Source organism: Chiloscyllium punctatum, chromosome 49, assembly GCF_047496795.1.
Source record: "Chiloscyllium punctatum isolate Juve2018m chromosome 49, sChiPun1.3, whole genome shotgun sequence".
Lineage (NCBI taxonomy): Eukaryota > Metazoa > Chordata > Chondrichthyes > Orectolobiformes > Hemiscylliidae > Chiloscyllium > Chiloscyllium punctatum.
In genome coordinates this window covers 18,437,202-18,459,558 of record NC_092787.1, presented here as the reverse complement: position 1 = coordinate 18,459,558, position 22,357 = coordinate 18,437,202, and the positions used below count along the sequence as shown (strand labels likewise).

General features: G+C 41.2%; 1 protein-coding gene across 14 annotated transcripts in view; it reads left to right on the top strand.

Moving 5' to 3' along the window:
* The window catches only part of fnbp1b (formin binding protein 1b), a 228,252-nt gene that overhangs the window by 189,471 nt on the left and 16,424 nt on the right, over positions 1 to 22,357 (top strand). For 9 of the 14 annotated variants that reach the window (XM_072565696.1, XM_072565695.1, XM_072565694.1 and 6 more), the window contains 2 exons: positions 13,794 to 13,912; positions 22,187 to 22,329. In XM_072565696.1, coding sequence (XP_072421797.1) covers positions 13,794 to 13,912; positions 22,187 to 22,329 — 262 coding nt within the window. The remainder of the gene's footprint in view (positions 1 to 13,793; positions 13,913 to 22,186; positions 22,330 to 22,357) is intronic. The other 5 variants (XM_072565703.1, XM_072565705.1, XM_072565693.1 and 2 more) reach the window with 1 other exon arrangement.

Genomic DNA, 22,357 nt, shown 5'->3' with positions numbered 1-22,357 from the left:
TAATAAGATAAAGATGTTTCTATATTTTCCTGCATGCCACAACATTATTGAAACTTTATATAGATCCTATAATCTCAAGACCAATTGAGCATATTGACACCAATTAACATTGAGTAGTCTTTACTGCGCAAAATGGTTTTATGATTTGATTTAATGAGAAGGAAGGTCATTGTTCTGATTTGTTACAAATGATTGCTGCTTAGTAGCAAAGCCAGCTAAATAGGATTTAAGCAATGTTGTACTTTGTTTTGAGAATCGAAGATGTGATTATGTTGTTTTGCCTATTAATTTTTCACAAGTAAATTTGAATTCACAATGCAATACTATAGAGTTTTTAGAAAAAATATGGTGGAATTTAGTGACCTCCATTGTGATGAATATGGTGCCTTAGGAGCATATACTTCGGAGGGTAAAAAGTGCTACCTCCCCATCTTCTTCCTAATTAAATCTGAAGGTAACAAGCCTGTGGACTGGCTTCCAACACAACTGCCAGTTGACCTTCTGCTCGCCGAGCTGGGAATTTGTGTTGCAGACGTTTCGTCCCCTGTCTAGGTGACATCCTCAGTGCTTGGGAGCCTCCTGTGAAGCGCTTCTGTGATCTTTCCTCCGGCATTTATAGTGGTTTGAATCTGCCGCTTCCGGTTGTCAGTTCCAGCTGTCCGTTGCAGTGGTCGGTATATTGGGTCCAGGTCGATGTGCTTATTGATTGAATCTGTGGATGAGTGCCAGGCCTCTAGGAATTCCCTGGCTGTTCTCTGTTTGGCTTGTCCTATAATAGTGGTGTTGTCCCAGTCGAATTCATGTTGCTTGTCATCTGCGTGTATGGCTACTAAGGATAGCTGGTCGTGTCGTTTCGTGGCGAGTTGGTGTTCATGGATGCGGATCGTTAGCTGTCTTCCTGTTTGTCCTAAGTAGTGTTTTGTGCAGTCCTTGCATGGGATTTTGTACACTACATTGGTTTTGCTCATGCTGGGTATTTGGTCCTTCGTTCTGGTGAGTTGTTGTCTGAGAGTGGCTGTTGGTTTGTGTGCTGTTATGAGTCCTAGTGGTCGCAGTAGTCTGGCTGTCAGTTCGGAAATGCTCTTGATGTACATTTCAAGAGCATTTCTGAACTGACAGCCAGACTACTGCGACCACTAGGACTCATAACAGCACACAAACCAACAGCCACTCTCAGACAACAACTCACCAGAACGAAGGACCCAATACCCAGCATGAGCAAAACCAATGTAGTGTACAAAATCCCATGCAAGGACTGCACAAAACACCACATAGGACAAACAGGAAGACAGCTAACGATCCGCATCCATGAACACCAACTAGCCACGAAACAACACGACCAGCTATCCTTAGTAGCCATACACGCATTAGACAAGCAACATGAATTCGACTGGGACAACACCACTATTATAGGACAAGCCAAACAGAGAACAGCCAAGGAATTCCTAGAGGCCTGGCACTCATCCACAGATTCAATCAATAAGCACATCGACCTGGACCCAATATACCGACCACTGCAACGGACAGCTGGAACTGACAACCGGAAGTGGCAGATTCAAACCACTACAAATGCCAGAGGAAAGATCACAGAAGCGCTTCACAGGAGGCTCCCAAGCATTGAGGATGTCACCTAGACAGGGGACGAAACGTCTGCAACACAAATTCCCAGCTCGGCGAACAGAATCACAACAACCAGCACCCGAGCTACAAATCTTCTCACAAACTTTGCCAGTTGACCCTTTAAAAGGGAAATTAATGCCTGATTTAGGGCTTTGCCTCATTATCGTTGGTATTAACATATAAGCAAACAGGAGATGTCACTGTGCAGGGATCACAAGAAAACATGTGTACGGTTGCTTGCTGATTCCCAAGAGGTTACATCATACAATGATGCTTCTTGCTTGATCAAGGGACCTGCATTAGTAAGAAGAGAAGACACTAAGCATCATCCTCTTGCCCTTGACACTTCCAGTCCATTTGTTCACCCCAACCTCCCCTTCACCATAATGTATCTTTGACCTGGGTCCAAAAACAAAGCTTTCCTTGTGACATTGCCATTCAGAAGAGCTAGGATCTCTGAATGAGCAGGACTTGTATCATCAAGGGTCCTTCATTGCAGGCAAAACCTACCACCATTTATCTAATTCTGCAGTGATGCTTTTTGCAACAGTCCTTTCCCAAAAACAGGCAAGATGGGACTCTTCTTGTGACTTCAGCTGATAAGAGACCCCATGACCTCCATTAATTCTAGCCAAAATCCTTTTATTTAACTATCATCATTGCATCCTCCTTGTCAGTAAACAAGATTGGAAGGGCATTGTTGTGTTCTCTGAATGCCATACAGTGGTCAACTATTAGAAGTGAATAAAGTGAAGTACCTTGCAAACTTGTCCATCTTGCATACAATCGAATCTGAGCCAAGGAAAATAAATAAACTTGTGGCAAGAAATTAGCCCAGACTAAGATTACACCAGGATTTTGTTCTAAATTATTAAAATGTTGCATGTTGGACTATGTTATTATTTAAGCACTGCTGACCAATATTTGTATTCGGTGGGAACTGCCATATTTAGAACAAGGCTGCTAAGTTGCATGTATTGAAGTTGTAAAAATGACTGTTCCATGTTGTAAAATAATTGAAAACTAATTCTTCTCTTCATTTATTAAAAATGTGTGAATTAATTATGTTAAACATATATCGAAAAAGGTTATAGCCATCAACCTGTTATCAGAAAAAAAAAGCCTTACCACAATCATAGTTGTTGAACATGAGCAAGTTTGCCATGTAAATTTATATTAAGATCCTTGGCTGCCTTTAAATTTAATGTGCTCCACTGAGATCTAGTTATTAATTTAGAAGGTTTTCATTGCTTTTAATCCTCAGGCTTATCCATCTCTCTCTCATAATCTATAAGCTTCTGTGATTTCCCATATTCCAACAAAATGATTACAAAGCTCTTGCCCCTGATACTTGAGGATCATGTGCCAAAGCATTCTTATAGACATTGAAAAGCTTCTTTAAAAATAAGTTATTACTGTTAATGTAGGTAATATCAACATCCTGGGGATTACCATTGACCAGAAACTCAACTGTATTTGCCACATGTACACAGTGACTGTAGGAGCAGATCAGAGGCTAGGAGTACTGCAGTAACCTACTTCCTGATTCCCCAAAGCCTGTTCAAAATCTACAAGGCACAAATCAGGTGTGTGGTAAAATACTCCCCATTTGCCTGGGTGGGTGCAGCCCCAACATCATTCAAGAAGCTTGACACTATCCAGGGCAAAGTGGTCCATTTGATTGGTACCGTATCCACTTCCTCCACTACAAGATTAGACTAGATTCCCTACAGTATGGAAACAGGCCATTTGGCCCAAGTCCACACCGACCCTCCAAAGAGCAACTCACTCAGACTGATTTCCCCTACCCCATATTTACCCCTCACTAATGCACCTAACATTATGGGCAATTTAGCATGGCTAATTCACCTGACCTGCACATCTTTGGATTGTGGGAAGAAACTGGAGCACCTGAAGGAAACCCATGCAGACACAGAGAATGTGCAAACTCCACATAGGAGTTTAACTCAGGTCCCTGGTGCTGTGAGGCAGCAATACTAACCACTGAGCCACCGTGCCACTCATGGCGCTGCACTGCAGAAATGCACCAAAGATCGTTAGACAACTTCCAAACCCACTACCAGTCCTTCCATCTAGAAGGACAAGGGCAGCAGATACATGAGAACAGTATCATCTGCAAGTTCCCCTCCAAACCACTCACCATCTTGAGTTGGAACTATATTATCATTCATTCGGTGTTACTAGGTTAAAATCCTGGAATTCCCTACCAAGGGCATTGTGGGTCAACCTACAGCATGTGGACTGTAGCAGTTCAAGAAGACAGCTCACCATCACCTTCACAAGGATAACTAGAGATGAACAATAAATGCTAGCGAGCCAGCGATGTCCCACAAATGAATTTTTAAAAAATTTCTGGTTAACCTATTCAGTGGTGTTACAATTATTGTTATTTCTGGGACAGGTAGGACTTGAGTACTGATTCAGAGGTAGGGACACTTCCACAGTTCTCACAGATAACAAGTTGCCTGACTGAATAATTTGTTTTGATGACAGTGGTTGAGGATTCAATTTTGTCAGGGACATTGATAACTTAGAACTTAGCAATATAGCTAGGGAAACAGAACTCCAATGTTTGCTTAAGATACTAAACCTACTTATGACTGGAAATGGTTTTAAAGTAATTGGCTAAAGATCCAGAAGTGAGAGAGGAGATTTGCAGAACAAATTCCATTCAATGAGGAATTGAAAATATATTTGATAGTTTTGCAAGCTTTTCCTAAGGACTAGTGTTCCTAATTGCTTAGCTCTTTCTAATGGTAGACCAATTGGTTGCCTCCTTCCTGTGTTGAATGATCCAAAGTTTTAATGATTTAGATGTTAGCTGAACTGTTCCTTCATTTGACCTTCCTTCAGGTTAAATATTGGGTAAAGCTAAAATTTTAAACTATGTAGATGAGCTGCTGGTACTGCATATTAATGCCCTGAAACATAATATTGCTGCTTTATCAATAACTTGGTTTAAAATGTCTAAAAATGCTTCTGCTCTGTGCAGAATATAGAAGAAAAATGGTAAATGTATTTTTTTATTAGGACATTTGTGAATGATTTGTTATGTATATTTGCTTTCCTGTTTCTTCCCTTCTGTTTCACAGAATAGTCCAATTCTATGCATTCTGACTATCCACCAATACTTCAATCAGTTGACCCTTATTCTGACATGAGCATAGAAATTAGCTTCAGTTGTTTCATGGAGCACAACAGAGCCACAATCTCTCCAGTTTTTGCACTATCACAAGGACTTGCTTGCTCCTTCCTCTGTAGCACTGCTCTTCATTGAACCTATTCCCACCCTCATAATATTGCCTGACTTTGCCCTTGCATCCACTCACCCACAACTAAAACTTTAATTTGTTTCTTTGTTACTTTATTATCTCTAGTTTTGACTATTACAGCACACTCTTGGATGGTCTCCCGTGTTCTGCCTTCTATTAACCAGAGTAGACAAGCAGGAGGCTGGAAGAACCCAGCAAGCCAGGCAGCATCAGGAGGTGGAGAAGTCAATGTTTCGGGTGTAACCCTTCTTCAGCCTCTTGCTTGTCTACCTTGGATTCCAGCATCTGTAGTTTGTTTTTGTTTCTATCAACTAGAGGTCATCAAGAACTCTGTCGATGTCCTAACATGCACCAAGTTTCTTGCCCTGTCACTGCACTTTTCACTGGCTCAGATATCTATGCTCATTTATTCCTTGCCTTTTTGTGCAATCCCAATTTTAATCATTTCTATATCAATGTTTGCATCTCCAATTGCTCAGTTCCTAAGGTCTGAATTCCTACTCCTACACATCTCCACAACTCTTCCTCATTTCTCAAAACCATCATTTTGACCAAGCTTTTGGTCATCTAACTTAATACCTTCCTCTGTTGCTCGGTATTATGTTTTGTTTTATAATGCCTCCTGTGAAGAGACTTAGAACATTTTATTACATTCAGAGATGCTGTACAGGTATTTGTTATTGTCCTTGCACGTATTCACTTGCACACAGTTTCCATCAGGAATCTCTATGTTGTAGCAATTATTTAATTAGTCCCCCATCTTAGCTCAGAATGTTCAAGTCAAACGGACTGCCTATACAACAGTGAACAAGATTAGCTAACTTTGCACAACTGAGAGATCATCAATCCTGGGTATTGGTGATCTATGTGACTCTATTCGGAACAGCATTAATTTGTCCACTATTGAACCTCACTTACTGTTTTTGATTTATGTTTTCTTGATTGTACAAATTAACATTTCAGCTGTGTGAGACATGGGAAATCCAAACCAGAACTAAATAGTAAACAAGATGATTATCAGGCTGTGTTAATTTTTAATCCCTGATGGTAAACATTTATTTTTATTAAGATTACTAGTGCAACTGGACATAAAATATTATATATGCTAAGATCTACTTACAATACAATTCAGATGACACACAACAACCATTATAATACCCTGACCACTAATTCGGCAGTTAGTTTATCAAAAAAATACTGAACCATCGCTTTATCCATACTGCCAAATATTGTCAATTTTAGCCATCATAAAATTGCTTATCATTGCCTACTCATTAGGAAAAGTGCTGAACAACTGTGGAAGTTTAAATTTAACAAATTTAAACAGCACTTGACAAATATCTGTCTTTTGTAGGTGATTTCTAAGCACTTTATAAGGGATTGAAACTTGCTTTTCTTAATTTTAGATTAAAACCTAGAACAAGCAGTGCAGTACCAAACCATACAAATGAGAAGATTCCATGTTTGTGCTGAATAAACTGGTCTTCAACAAGACAGTGATATAGCTGGCCTCAGCACTTTTTCAGATGAGGGAGTGAAAATCTAATTTCATTGGTTTTTAGGTGAGAACATATTTAGGCTTGTCACCGATATTTTCTATAGTCAAAAATTCTGTTAACGAATGACATTAAGATCAAATGTAAACAGTTACTTGTTTGAGGTACTGGAAGTGTCTTATCCCAATCAAAGTCACATCTTCAGTAGAAATGGGGAGAAGGTTGAGTACTTCCAGTTCATTAAAATAACAATTTGACAAACATTGGTGCCAGGCTTATCAAACCAGGATTATCTCCACAATCTTAATTGTGCAACTGAGATGAAATATGTAGTTGACAGGTGCTTCACCAGAGGGAGGGAGGCAAAATTTAGGCCATCAGTTCAAGCCATTCCTACACATCTGGTACCAAGATTCACAGTCAAGAACTCCGAGTTCTAGGAATTAAGTCAGACACCAAGTACCAACACTTAAATAGTTACTTACAGAAAGATAGCAAGCTCAAAACTTGGCCTGTAAACACATTTTACACTGAATCAGGCCCCAGGATTATAATTCAATATTATTGTGTCCCCTGGTGTCTGTAAAGTGCAAGTTTGACCCCTCCGTTTAGAACGGGAAAAGAAACTAACCAAAATATTATAGAAACATTCTCATTAACCTGTTCAGTTACGCCTCTGTTGCGAGTAGGATTTGAAATTGGACTTCCTGATTCAGAGGTAGGGACATTACAACTGCATCATAAAAGCCCAACCAAATTTATGTGCAGAAGAATTAAACAAATGTTTCAATTTACGCACATTATAGTAAAATTCAGTCTAGATGTAGGTCATCTCACTGATCAGCATAGGCTAAAAATTAAATCAATTTAGACTGCTTGATTGGTTGCCAGAAAGGAAATGAAACACCAAAGTTAAATCTTAAATTGAAACAAAAAATGCCACACACACCGAGCAGATAGTCAGCTTGTGGAATTAGATAAAACAGATAAATTCTTGGTTGAAACGAAAGGCAGCTGCTGAAAACTTGATCAAATGTTTCTGGTTTTAAATGTTGAACAATTGTATTTCAGTTTCTGTTTTAATTGTATAGTTAACTGAAATTCTCAAAACTTTTAATAAGAATATCTGCAAATTCATTTCAAGGCCTCAGCTGAATAATGTGCAGTGAAACTGTTTCAAAGTTGGGAGATTAAAAAAGATGTTGATTATTGTACCCAAAGAGGACTGCCAATCTTCCATATTGTGTTAAGGTTATCTGTTTTACAAAATTGACTAAGCTTGTTTAGCTGAACATCATCTTCATCCACAGTAGCCTCACCTCATGTGGCTTCAAGCATGAGAGCTCGAATAGTGTGACCCTGTTTCCCTCAAGCCTTAGATCGATCAACAATTTCTGATTCTCAACACGAAATTCAAATTATGTACAAGTAAAAGACATTCTCATGTTTCAATTCTAACATGGGTTGAATTGCATCAATTATCATATATATTAATTTATAATTAACAAACTTTTAAAATTATTTAATTTGATTTGTAATATATGTTGTTACTTTCATAGGAACATATGAATAGGAGTAGGCCATTCAGCCCATCGAGTCTGCCCCACCATTCAGTAAGGTTATGCTTGATTGAACATCTGAATATCTTTTACTTGCCCCATTTGACACCAGTAATCATAAATATATCAATCTCTATCGTGAATATGCTGAAAAACTGGTCCTCAGTAGTAGAGAGTTCCGTAGATTCACAACCAATTGTGTAAAACAGTTTCTCCATATCTCAAACCCAAGTGGCAATCCCCTTATTTTAAAGTTAAGTTCCCTGGTTCTAGACTCCCCAACCAGGGAAAACACCTTACTTGGACTAAAAATGGAAATAACTGGAAAAACTCTGCAGATTTGGCAGCATTTCCAAGAGGAAAATGAAGTGCTGTTCTTCCAGCTTGTGTTGAGCTTCGCTAGAGCACTGCAGTAGCTCAAGATGTTGGCCATGGAACACGATGTACGTTGAAGTGGCTGGCAACAGGAAGGTCAGGATCATTTTTGCAGACAGAATATAGGTGTTCTGCAAACAGTCGCCCAATCTGCATTTTGCCTCCCCAGTGTAGAGGAGACCTTATTGTGAGCAGTGATAATAGTGGACTGGATTGATTGAAGTGCAGGTAAAGCACTGCTTCACCTGAAAGGTGAGCCTAGGACCTTGATAGTGAAGAGGGAGAAAGTAAACAGGCAGTTGTTCCACCTTCTGCAATTGCATGGGAGGGTGCCATTGCGGGTGGGGAGGCGTTTGGGATGGAGGACAAGTAAACTAAGGTGTACCTGAGCGAATGTAACCTGCGGAAGGCTGAAAAGGGACGAGGGAGGAATAAGTGTCTGGAGGTTGTAGCTAATCATTCTTTGGAAGAAGGGAAGGAAGAGTGAAAGTTGAAATTGCTGGAATACTGAACAAGTCTGGCAGCATCTGTTGAAAGAAATCAGGGTTAACATTTTAGATCCAGTAACCCTTCTTCAGACTTTGGGGAAGAGTTAGAGCTGGAGCAGCTGAAGGTGAGAGTAGAGTGGAAATTGGAATTGGAACAGGGAAGGTTCCACAGACTCCATAAAGAGACAGGCATAACGTGTGGGCATGCCCATGGCCACACCTTTCATCTGAAGTAAGCAAGAGGATTTAAAGCGGAAGTTGCTCAAAGTGAGGACAAGCTCAGCCAGACAGAGGACAGTGATGGTAGATGGGGATAGTTCAGGCTTTCTTCCAGGAAGAAGCAGAGAGCCCTAAGATCATCCTGATGGTGGAAAGGGATCACATAAGTGTGGTGTTTATCCTTTTTAAGTATTTTGTAAGTTTCAGTTAGGTCACCTATCATTCTTCGAAACTGTAGAGAATACTGGCCCAGTTTGCTCACATTTTCTTCATAGGACAGTCTTGCCATCCCTGGATCAATTCTGGCAAACCTTCATTGCGCTCCCTTGAAACAATGATATCTTTTCTCAGATAAGAAAACCAAAACTGCCTACAGTACTCCAGTTGCAGTCTAACCAAGTTTTATACAATTAAAGCATGACTTCACTGCTCCTATCCTCTTACAGTAAACGAAAATATTCCATTAGTCTTCCTAATAGCTCGTTGCACCTGCACGTTAGCATTCTATGGCTAAACAACAAGGGAAACTAGGTCCCTTTATAAATCTACGCCTTCCAATTTCTTACCATCTAAGAAATATTAGACATCAGTTTCTCCTACCTAAGCCAGTAACCTCACATTTTTCCCACATTATATTCTATCTACCATTATCTAGCCCATTCATTACGTTTTCTCAAATCCTCTTTTTATGCATGTGTTAGGAGCCAGAGTGTTGCTAGGGAAAGGGTAGGTCTACTCAGGAATGAAGGAGGGAATTTATGCATGGAGACAAAGGATGTGGGTGAGATTCTTAATGGGTTCTTTGCAATTGTATGCACCAAGGAGAAGGACGTGGATGATAACATTAAGGAGTGGTATATTGATATTTCTAGGGCATGTCAATATTAAGGAGGAGGTTTTAGGTGTCTTAAAAAGCATTAACTTAGATAAGTCGCAAGGGCATGATGGGATCTAGGAGAATGTGAGGACCTCTTCATCTCCATTTCCGGCAACCAACTTAACACTTACATCTACTTCATACCCACTGACTCCCACAGCTACCTGGACTACACCACCTCCCAGCTTCTCCTCCCAACTATCCCCTTCCCCCCGGTTTATCTTCCTTCCCACCTATCCGTTCCACCCTCTGCTCCTTTGTTTAAGAAGTACTCCTGAAAGTTATAGGCCATGGACTCTTAGATCAGTGCTAGGGATATAATCGAAGAAGGTTCTTTCTTATTCGCACTTGGTAAAGAATTGACTTATTGGGGATTGTCATCGTAGATTTATGCAAGGGAGGACAAGTTTAGGCATTTTTTTGAGGAAGTGACTAAAATGATTAAAAGTAGGGCAGTGGCTGTAGTCTACCTGAACTTCACTGAAACATTTTTTCAAGGACCCTCATGGGACTGGTCCAGAAGTTTAAGTCACATGGGAAGCACTGTGATTGATAAATTGAATACAAAATTGGCTTGATCATAGACTGTGTGGTTGTGGAGGGGTGCTTTTCTGACCGGAGATCTGTGACCAGCAGTGATTTGCAAGGATCCACTGAGACCTCTGTTTATAATATATAAATGATTTAGATGAAAATGTAGGTGGTCTAATTAGTAAGTTTGCAGATGACATGAAAGTTGGTGGTATTGTGGATGATTGAGGAAGGTGGTCAAAGTTGGAAAGTTAGGAACAGAAATGGCAGATGGAGTCTAATCCAGACAAATGTGAGGTGATGCATTTTAAGAGGTTAGATGCAAGAGAAAAATATGTAGAAAATGGCAGGGCCCTTAGGAGCATTGTTATACAAGAGGGATCTTGGGGTGCAACTCCATAGCTCCCTGAAAGTGGCAACATAAGTGGATAAGGTGGTAATGAAGATGTGCAGCAAGCTTGCTTTCATTGATCGGATGTTGAGTATAAAGGTTGGCAAACCATGTTGCAGCTGTGTAAGGCTTCAGTTAGACCACATTTGGAGTATTGTGTGCAGTTCTGGTCACCACTCTATCGAAAGAACGTGGAGGCATTGGAGATGGTGCAAAAGAGGTTTACCAGGATATTGCCTGGATTAGAGTGTATTATCTATAAGGAGAGGTTGACAAACTTGGATTATTTTTGATAGAACATCAGAGTCTAATGTTGACTTGATAGAAGTATATAAAATTATGAGAGGCATGGATAGAGTGGATAGTTGGAATCTTTTTCTCAGAAATGTCAAATACTAGAGGGCATAGATTCAAGGTGAGGGGAAAATTTTAAAGGAGACATGCAAGGCAAGTTTTTTATACAAAGGGTAGTAAGTGCCTGAAACATATTGTTGGGGGAGGTGGTAGAAGCAGATACGCTAGCAATGTTAAGATGCATGTGGACAGACACATGTACAGGCAGATTAGAAGAATATTGCAGATGGGATTAGTTTAGAATGACATCATGTTCAATATAGACATGGTAGCCAAAGGGCAATTCTTGTGCTGTGCTGGTCTACGTTCTGTGAAACTGCTTTACATCTTTTTCACAAAATATGTTCCCTATTAACTTTGTATCATTCACAAATGTTGAAATATTACATTTGGTACCCAACTCCAAGCCATTGCTGTATATTGTAAACAACTGGTGCCAAGTACTAATCCTTGGGGTATCCCATTAGTCACAGCGTGCTAATGCAAGAATGATTCATTTATTCTTATTCTGTGATTTCTGTCTGTTTGCCAATCATTCATCCATGCCAGTGCATTACCTCCTATACTATGTGGTTTAATTTTTCCAACCAAGCTCCTGTGGGGGACTTTATCAAATGCCTTCTGAAAATATAAGTATGGTTCAACCATCAACTCCTCTTTATCAAATTTTAGTAATGTCTTCAAATAACACCACCTACAAGTTTGTCAAACATGATTTCCCCTTCACAGATCCATGCTGACTGTGCCCATTCAAATCATTATCAACTAGGTGTCTACTTATCCCATCCTTTATAATAGATTCTGGCAATTCCCTTCTGTTGATTCAAGGTTTTTAGTTCCCTGTTTTCTCTCTTGCTTCCACAATATGTATGCGTCAAATGACTGACTGACTTTACAAGTGAGCTGGAATGTTTGGTATGAGCATAAGCCCTATGGTTTTACTGAACTTTTGTTTAAGGACCAGGTGCAATAGCTGGGTAGCCGTGTTGCTTTACAAAATGGTACAGGCAATTCTGTTAACTTTCTTAATGGAAAGAACTTTCAGCCACTTGAATATTCATATTGAGTGCAGCAGCATACAAAGAATATTGCATTTCACCACAAAATCTGCCTGAAATTATCACACCATCAATCCTTCAAAAATCAGGAGTACTGAAATGTGTTAATTGTAGTTCCCCTATTGCCATACCAGCTGATGTCAACCAACTTAAGCACGGAAGGTGAGAGGAGAAAGATTTAAAAAGGACATGAGGAGCAACTCTTTTTTTTTTAAACGCTGAGGTTCATGTGTGGAATAAACTTCCAGAGTAAGTGGTGGATGCAGGTACAATTACAACATTTAAAAGACATTTGGATAAGTACATGAATAAGAGGTTTGGAGGGATATGGGCCAAGCGCAGGCAGGGGGGACTTGTTTAATTTGGGAAATTTGTTCTGCATGAACTGTAATGTTTGAGTTATAACTTATGCAAATGCATCATGTGACATCATGTTTTTTTTCTAATAAACTTGATGTTTTTATAATTATACATGCAGCACCTTGTATCAGGTTATTTTCACAAAATTCAAAAACCTATCAGAAATGTATATTAGGAGTTTACAGGGTAGCATTAGCCCCACCAAGAGAATGATGGAGACAGTTCCATTAAATATTTTTATGGCTGAGATAGATTGACTTCCTTGTTAGTGAAGAATCTAAAGGTATAGGACATAAGTAACGAGGTGAAGTTAAGGCCACATTCAGATCAGCAATGATATTGAAGAGCAGAACACGCGAAAGAATCTTAATGGTCTACCCTTGTTCTAATAGGCATGTTCGTATTGTCAGCAACGCCATCTTCACCAGCCGTGGACGTCGCAACCAGACTTCACTTAGAACAGGCAGTCAGTTGCATATGGTTATAGCTTTCCTGTAAGTGCGTGCCTGACCTTCAGGGGCTGCCAACTAATTAGAGGGCAGATACCTCAATTTGGAGTGGGCAACCACTGCTGGGACTTTAGCAGGCCCAGAGTGAAAATAGTTGAGGTCAGGGGTTGCACATATCAATCAATCATGCCCAGCCATGGTGAGGACTGAGACAAGTAAAGGGTAGATTGCAAAGGCAGCGAGGATTTCTTTCAGTGTGCATGAACCTAGTTACTCTTGGGAGAGTGGTGGGTGAGAGAGGAGAACAAGGTGCTTAGGCTCACAGAGTGCCTGATGAGAATTGCATCACTACTTCCAGAGTGACCACCAGCTTTTTCTGGGAGGACTCTTCTCAAGTTGCATAGTTTTCATCTTCCAGTGGTAAACCTTCAATGGCATTGGGAACAGATCCATTAAATGGTATGTTAAGAATCTCAACTGACTTAACAGAACAGGCCATTCACAACCTAAAAGGCCAGTGGCAAATAGCAACAATGGAAATGTGATTGACATGGCATCCCTCCCACCACCACCCTAATTGATTTTGTGCCGCCTCCTAGCCTAGTGAGGTGGAAGGGAGGGATGGACACTAGTGTAAAATTCCAGCTTTGTGTGACTAATTTTGGTCACCATTGTTAAGAGTAACTTTGTTAATTTCATTTTTTTCCCTCTAATTAATTTCAGGCTTGGCTTGCTGAGGTAGAAGGTCGTTTACCAGTCAGGACTGATCAACCAAGACGACCAAGTGAGATGCATGAGTTGCAGAGCACTGCTGTAAACAATTGTGCACAAGATCGAGAGAGGTACAGTATGGTTGCTAATTGCAGTAAAAGCTTCTAGAGTAAAATGTGAGATGAGAAGCAATAAGTAAATTGACGAAGAAGTTTCCAAAGGTGATGCTGCATATTGTCATGTAAGATTGAAGTTTGAATCTGATCAATAAGTCAGAAACATTGAAAATTTTAGAACAGATGAGGTTGATGCAATAATGTTTTAGATGGAACTAAATCTGTCCTCTTGCCATGTTACTCCAGCACTTTTTCCCATAGAAGTGTATCAGTTTATACTCAAAATCAGGTGTACCATGTATTTCAACTGAATTTGCAGAATCACAAAAGGAGGCTATTTAACCCATGTCTGCACTAGCTCTCCAAATGAGCATCATGATCTCATGCCATTCTTCCTTTTCCCTATCCTTGACATATTATTTCTATTCAGATAATTAACAAATGCCTTCTTCAATACCTCAATTTGCACCTGCTTCCACCACATTTCCAGGTAGTACATTCCAAACTTGAACCAATCATTGAGCGAAAAGGTTTTTTTCCTGGCATCCTGCTTCTTTTGCAAATGATGTTCCTCCTTTTAAATCTGTTCACTTTACATTCTTGGCCCTTTTACAAAAGGGAATGGTTTCTCTCTATCTATTTGATCCAGCCCTCTTTCGACTGAAATCTTATATCATATTTCTTCTTAGCTTTTCTCTCTTCAAAGAAAATAGTCCCAACCTCTCCAACTGTCCTCAATTAGAGTCTCTCCTCCCTGGACTCATTCTTTTAAATCTCTTCTGCAGTCTCTCCGAGCACCGACATTGTTCCCAAAGTGTGGCACCCAGACCTCCACATGCTATATTCTATACCCCTTTTAATAAAGACCAAGATATTTTATTAACTGCTCTCTCATCCTTCCCTGGCAGCTTCAATATCTCTGCATTTTTACATCAGGTCCCTCTGCTCCTGCATCCCCTTTAAAATTGTACGCTTTATTTTATATCCTCTTCCTTCCAATGTTCATTCTACCAAAATGTATTGCCTCACATTTCTTTGTCTTGACCTTCATTGGACCCATTCCTCCACTCCACCAATGTGCCTATTACCCTTTTCAAGTCCTGCACTGTCCTCCTTATAGTTTACAATGTTTCCAATTACATGTCATCTACAAATTCTGAAATTGTCCTCTGCACATTAGGATCTAAATCATTAATCTATAACAGGAAAAGCACTGGTCACAATACACACTCCAGGGAATTCCACTACAAACCTTCCTTGCACATGAAAAAAATTCATTGACTCAACCAGTTTTGTATCCATGTTGCTACTCCCTTTTATTTCATGAGCTAAAGTTTTTCTCAAAAGTCTGTTGTGTGTCACTATATCCTATGCCCTCTGGAAGTCCATATCCACCACATTTAACAACATTGCCAACTGAAATCAAACTGACAGGTCTGTAATTGCTGAGTTTATTGTTACAACCTTTTTGAACAGTGTCATGATGTTTACAATTTTCCAGTCTCCTGGCACCTCTTCTGAGTCTAATGAAGATTGAAGGATTATTGCCAGTGCCTCTGCAATTTCCACTCTCACTTTCCTCAGTATCCTTTGATACGTTTATTGGGTCCTGGTCCCTTTTCAACTTGTAAGCCCACACAGTCTATTTAAATCTACCACCTTATCAATTTTGAACATTCTGGTGACAGTTTCCTCTACTGTCATCAAAACCTGGTCAGCATCTCTTTCCTTAGTGAATACAGATGCAAAGTAATCACACAGTATATCAGCCATACCTCTTGCCTCAATGTGTAAATTCCCCCTTTGATACCTAATCAATTCTCCTCTTCCTATTACCAGTCTTTCACAATATATGTACCAATAGAAAACCTTTGAATTCCCTCTTATATTGGCTACATTTTTTTTCTCTTAATTTCTCTTTGCTTTTCTAATATGCTTTTTCACCTTCACTCTGAATGTTCTGTATTCCTCATGGTTCTCAATTATATTTTCTATCTAACACTTGTCATAAGCACATTTCTTCTTTATCTTAATTTCAGTCTCTTTTGTCTTCCAGGGTGCCTGGTATTTGATTGTCCAAACTTGCCTTTTGAGGGAGAATGCCTTCAGTGTGTCCAAACCATCTTGTCTTTGAAAATAGCCCATTGCTTAGTTACAGTTATTTTCTTGCCAGCCTTTCATTCCGGGTACCATTTTGCCCTATTGAAGTCAACTCTCTGCCATTTGATTTTTGTTTAAACTTCGAATTGACAATTGTCATTCTCCACATTCACCCTAAATGTTGCAATATAGTAATCATAGTCTCCTAAATGTTTCCCACTGGCACTTGATCCATTTGGCCCACTTTGTTTCCAAAAACTAGGTCCAACAGTCCATCTTCTTTTGTTGGACTAGTCACATACTTCTTTAGGCATTTCTCCTGAACACGGTGCAAGGGACAAGTGTTCCTCGATTATTGGAATCCCCATCTACATTTGGGTAATTTAAGTACCCCGTTATAATTGCTCTATAATGGTAACATCTGTCTGTAACTCCTTTGCAGATATGTTCCTGTACATACTACCTACTCGGTTTATTGATTATGCCAAGCAATATAATTGTATTCTTTTCCTGTTTGACTCTGACCATGTTGATTCTGTGCTTGAACTGAGACATCCTCTTTCTCCAGCATGATAATTCTCTCTCCTTAATCAATATTGCTACCTTTGCATTTCTGTCTTTTTTGAACACTTTGTACCCAGAACTGTGTTATTGCCATTACATTGTGTTTCCATATGGCAAACTGACTACCTCTTAATCTTATTTACTATACTCTATACATTCATTTGCATACACAATAACCCTGATCTAGACACTGCTACCTTCTCCCTTATTCTGTTTCACCTGTTAAGTTATTCTTCTCTATGCTACTTTTGTCTGTGACTCCAGGCATTTTATGAAACCCGGCATTCTCTAATATTCTCTTGTGGTTCCCACGTCACTGCCAAATAAGTTTAAAGCCCTCCCAACAGCACTAGCAAAATACGTTGCAAGGAACTCCAATCCAGCTCTGTTCAGCTACAAACCATCTGACTTTTACAGATGCCTTCTTTTCCCAAATTCAGTCCCAGAAATCTAAAGCCTTCCCTCCTGAGCCATCTTTCCAGCCACTTCTTCATCTGCCTTATCCTCCCATTTCTGTACTCACTTGCATATGGCGCTGGACTGATCAGGTCCTGTTTGCTAACTTTCTACTTAACTCCCTAAATTCTGATTTCAGGATAACATTCCCCCCCTTTCTAATTAAGTCATTGGTACCAATGTGGATGACAATTTCTGGTTCCCCCCCCCAAAGGTAGCAGTTTTGTCACATCCTTGAATCTTATACCAGACAGACAGCAGCATACCATCCTAGAATTACATTTATAGCCACAAATAACCTGTCTGTTCCCAGAACTAATTAATCCCTATCTCTATTCATCTTCCTTTCTTCTCCCTCCCTTTCTTCTCCCTCCCTTTCTGTACAGCTGAGCTGTTTGTGGTGCCAAAATAGTAGCTCTGACTGCACTCATTTGTGGAGCTACTCCCTTATCAGCTTCTAAATCAGAAAACACAATTGTGAGTGGCACCCCCTGTTATACTATTTCCTGCTCATCTTGGATGCTTGGCAGTCATCCATTCCCTTACTGTCCCCAGACCTTCAGCTGCTGTGTGATCATTTTTCTCATCATGCTGCTCACATAACTCTGACTTGTGGATGTGTCACAGTGACTTCACTATCACTCAAGCTGTGAAACCTAGAGCTCAAGTTTCTGCAGTTGGCAACGCATCCTGCACATGTCATCTAGAAGTCTAGTGATGTCCATGATTTCCTATATACTATAGGCTTTGCATTCCACTTTACAAGGCTATGCTACAATGTCCTACGTTTACTTCCTTTATATTAACTATTTTATTTTACATCACTTATATTACTTTATTATATTGGCCTTGAAGAAGGCCAAGAAGGGAGAGTCATTTCTGGTATTCCTCTGTTAAGTACAAGTATAGCCACTTGATTAAAAATATTATGCTATTTACAGTCATTTAAAGCCAGCCTCTAATAGTAATTTCCTACAACCAATGAACTTGCTGAGAGAGTTTGCCCTTGCCATTCACCAAATCCCCTACTCAGTGCACTTTAACTTCTCGCAGTAAACTTAACTCAAAATATCTCTCTTCCCTCACTGCACCAAATTTCTACTTTGAATAGGATTTCTAGATATACTCACATTACCTCTATCTTATTCACACTAAGCCCACCACACACGCACACAAATGCAAGCGCACACACAAATGCACACACACATATCATGAACTCTTGCTGATGGTGCACTTTAAAAATCCCTTTCTTATATAGAGATTTAATGAGTCATTTTCTAGCTGATTCTTTTTATCTCCCCTCAGCCAATTAAATGTAATGAAACAAATAATTGTTAGGCTTATTTCATAGACACAACCAACCCAAATTTTGATGGAGTTTAAAATGACGAGAAAGGAATCATGACTGGAAGGTATTTGTTCTTGTTGCAATGGAAGTCCAGTCATATCCAGATTTGTGCATTTGTCTCTACACCTAATAAATATAAGTGTAGTTTCACCCCATAGCTTGTGAAAAAGTGTAATCTGCATTATACACGCTATTCTTTAGATTAGCTGAAAAGCTTGTATATTTACTGATTCCAGTATTGTCTCGATGTAACTGTAATAGTTGCAGCGCACATGGCAAATGTAGAAGATTGTAACGTTTCTGTTGGGCTATGCTCTGCTACATTGGATTACCTGTACTATTTTTGAAATATGTTCCCCTGAGACTAATTAATGTGTACGCCCCAGCAGGTAAGAGTGAACAGTTGGCCGTCCTGCAGCAGCTTCCACTGTTGCTGGCTACGTCCAGGCCGGTCATTCTGGCCAGCGACTTCAACTGTATCATTGATGCAGATGGATGATCCGGTGGGGGGGACGGTAAACTGGATGCCGCGTCTAGAGTCCTGATGGAAACGGTCAAAAATGCCAAGCTGCATGAAGTCTTCACCATCCCTGCAGATGGAGCGCAGCGTGGATACACCTGGTCAAGGGCAGGTGGGTCTATCCGCTCAAGGATAGATTTCCTGTTTGTGTCCCAAACATTCTCGGTGAGATCTATCGACATCAAGCCGGTGTTCTTTTCTGACCACTGCCTCCTGCTGGGTAACTGCCACCTACAGGACGAGCAACGTGAAAGCTGAACACTAAGTTGTTGACCTCAGGAAACATTGAGGAGCTCAAGAGGGATTACGCAGGTTGGAGAACCGTGAAGCCCCTCTTTGAGCCTCCAGTGGACTGGTGGGAAACATCAAGAGTTCTTCATCCTCAAAGATGTTCAGTCCAGGGTCTGCTCCACAGAGCAAGACATGCTCACATTTCTTCTTCCAGAAGGTGCACAAAGAGAGCTCCGTGCTCAGCAGTCTAAAGGAAGATAATGGTTCGGTAAAATCATGTCAGGCTGACATCATAAGGCTCAGCAAATCCTTCTATGCCAGTCTGTACGACTCGAAGCCAACTGACAGCTGTTCCTGTCCTCTGTCACGGAGGTCTTAGACGACAGAATGCATGAGAGGCTGGACCAGTAGCTATCTCTGGATGAGTTGACCAAGGCCGTCGAGTCCTTTGAAAAAAATAAAACTCTCGGAAGCAATGGCTTACCGATCAAGTTCTATTCTGCTCTATGGGACTTGATTGGCCAGGACCTGCATGTCCGTTTGCTGGCAGGTACCATGAGTGAATCCATGAGGAAAGGCATCATCACCCTCAGCTACAAGCAGAAGGGGGAGAGGGAGGAAATTAGAAATTGGCGACCAATCTTGCTGCTAAATGTAGATTACAAAATCTTGTCAAAGGTCATCGCAACTGGGTCAGGTCTGCTCTGGGATCGGTGATTCACCCTGACCAAACCTGTGCTGTACGGGACAGGAAGATCGCTGAGAGTCACCTACATGCAGGATAGGGGGGTGGACACCTGCCTCATCAGCCTGGACCAGGAGAAAACCTTTGACAGGATATCGCACACATACATGAGAGATATTCTCTCCAAAATGAGCTTTGGGGAGGGAATCTGCAATTAGTTCTGACAGCTCTACACCAACATTGTCAGTGCAGTCTCAATCAATGGGTGGGAATCAGACAGCTTTTCAGTCTGTTTAGGTTAAGGACTCCCTGTACATGGATGACGTTGCTGTTTTCTGCTCGGATCCGCTGTCTGTGTTATGTGCATCTGCTACCAGTTTGAACGGGCCTTGGGGGCCAAGGTAAAGAGCGAAGCCATGCTCTTTGGGAACTGAGCCAACCAATCCTCTATCCCCTGAACTGTCAGGACTGACTACCTGAGGGTGCTGGGTATGTGAGGGGCTGGGACATGCGCCAAGTCTTGGGAGGGGCGTATTAGTAAAGTAAGGCAGAAACTGGGCAGATGGGAAAAACGGTCGCTCTCCATCATGGATAAAACCTGGTCATCAGGTGTGAGGTACTCTCAGTGCTGTTATATGTGGCACAGGTCTGGCCTATTCCCAGAACCTGTGCCACTGAAGTCACCCAGACTATCTTCCACTTCGTGTGGAGATCCAAAGATAGACTGGGTCCGAAGGGACACCATGTATAAAGATCTGGGCAACGGGGGGAAAGAGCACACCCAATGCCACCCTCACCCTGATGGCCACCTTTGTGTGTGGCTGCATCTAGCTGTGCGTGGATCCCCAGTACGCAAACACCAAGTGTCACTACAGACTGAGGTTCTACCTGTCCCCAGTGTTGCGAAGGATGGGCGTGGCCTCGCTGCTGCGGAACGCTCCACGTAGTTGGACTGTTCTGTATCACCTGTCCTTCATGGAGAAGTTTATGAAGAAAAACACCTTTGACCACAAGTCCATCAGGAAGTGGTCAGCAAGTAGTGTCCTTGAGACCCTTCACGAAAAGGGGAGAGCGAATCCTATCGAGCGGTTCCCTGAGCAGACTGTCAAAGTCATTTGGCAGAATGCCTCATCACCAGAACTTACAAACAAGCACCAAGACATGGCTTGGCTGGTGGTGAGAAGGGCTCTGCCGGTGAGATCCTTCATGCACGCCCGGACTCTCTGCGCCACTGTACACTGCCCTCGAAGTGGCTGTGGAGGGCACGAGACTGTCACACACCTCCTTCTGGAATATGCCAATGCAAAGGAAGTCTGGGAGAGGAATGCAGTGATGTTTGTCGAGGTTCGTCCTGAGCAGCTATGTGATGCGGGACTCTGCGCTCTACGACCTGTTCCCCGGGGAACACGCTGAGACGACATCAACTGTGTCTGAAGGATCATCAACTCGGTGAAGGAAGCTCGTTGGTCTGCCCAAAACCTGTTGGCCTTCCAGCTAAAGGAGTTGACCCCTACTGAGTGTTGCAGACTGGCACATTCCAAGGTCCAACTCTAGATGTTGAGGGACACGTTGGAGCTTGGAGCAGCTGTCACCAAGGTGTGATGGGGAAAGACCACCATATAAGGTCTGCCTGCCAAAGTAGAACGGGGTCATACCCAGTAGTTTGATTAGATTAGATTATTTACAGTGTGGAAACAGGCCCTTCGGCCCAACATGTCCACACCGACCCTCCGAAGAGCAACCCACCCAGACCCATTCCCCTACATTTACCCTTCACCTAACACTACGGGCAATTTAGCATTCACCTAACCTGCACATTTTTTTGGACTGTGGGAGGAAACCCACGCAGAAACTGGGAGAATGTGCAAACTCCATACAGACAGTTGCCTTAAGCAGGAATTGAACCCGGGTCTCTGGCACTGTGAAGCAGCAATGCTAACCACTGTGCCACTGTGCTGCCCACTGAGCTCTCAGTTGGGCTCTGCTGACGCCTCAGCTAAACACTAAGAGGCTGGATGGTTAACTTACAGACTTGTAAATACAATTGACTCAGTCTGACCTCTGTATGTGAAGACATGCAATGTATACATATGAATGGCATCACCAACTGTACAGATATCAAAAGATTTCTATGAATAAAGTAAATTTTTGAAATAAGTTAATTCACTGTTATTTGGAGTAAGTATTTCTTTATTTATTAATTGCTGTGAGACAGAAAATATATTTATGATTATAGTGCAATAAATCCTGTATGTTGTTACCTGATATTTCATTCCCTTCCTGAACCATCTCCATTTCTCCTAATTCAACAGTTGTGTGTGCATCTATTTCTATATAGTTTGGGTCTCACTGTTCTATAGTTACTTTGTGTATTTCATTCTTGAGCAGCCCTGATGGTAGTTATACCGAAGAACAGAACCAGGACCCTGAATTAAAAGTCGCAGCACAGTGCGAGTTTGATGATGAATTTGATGATGAGGAAGTACTGGCAGCAATCGGCACATGCAAAGCCATGTATCCTTTTGAAGGTATATATACATTGCAGAGGAAACTATT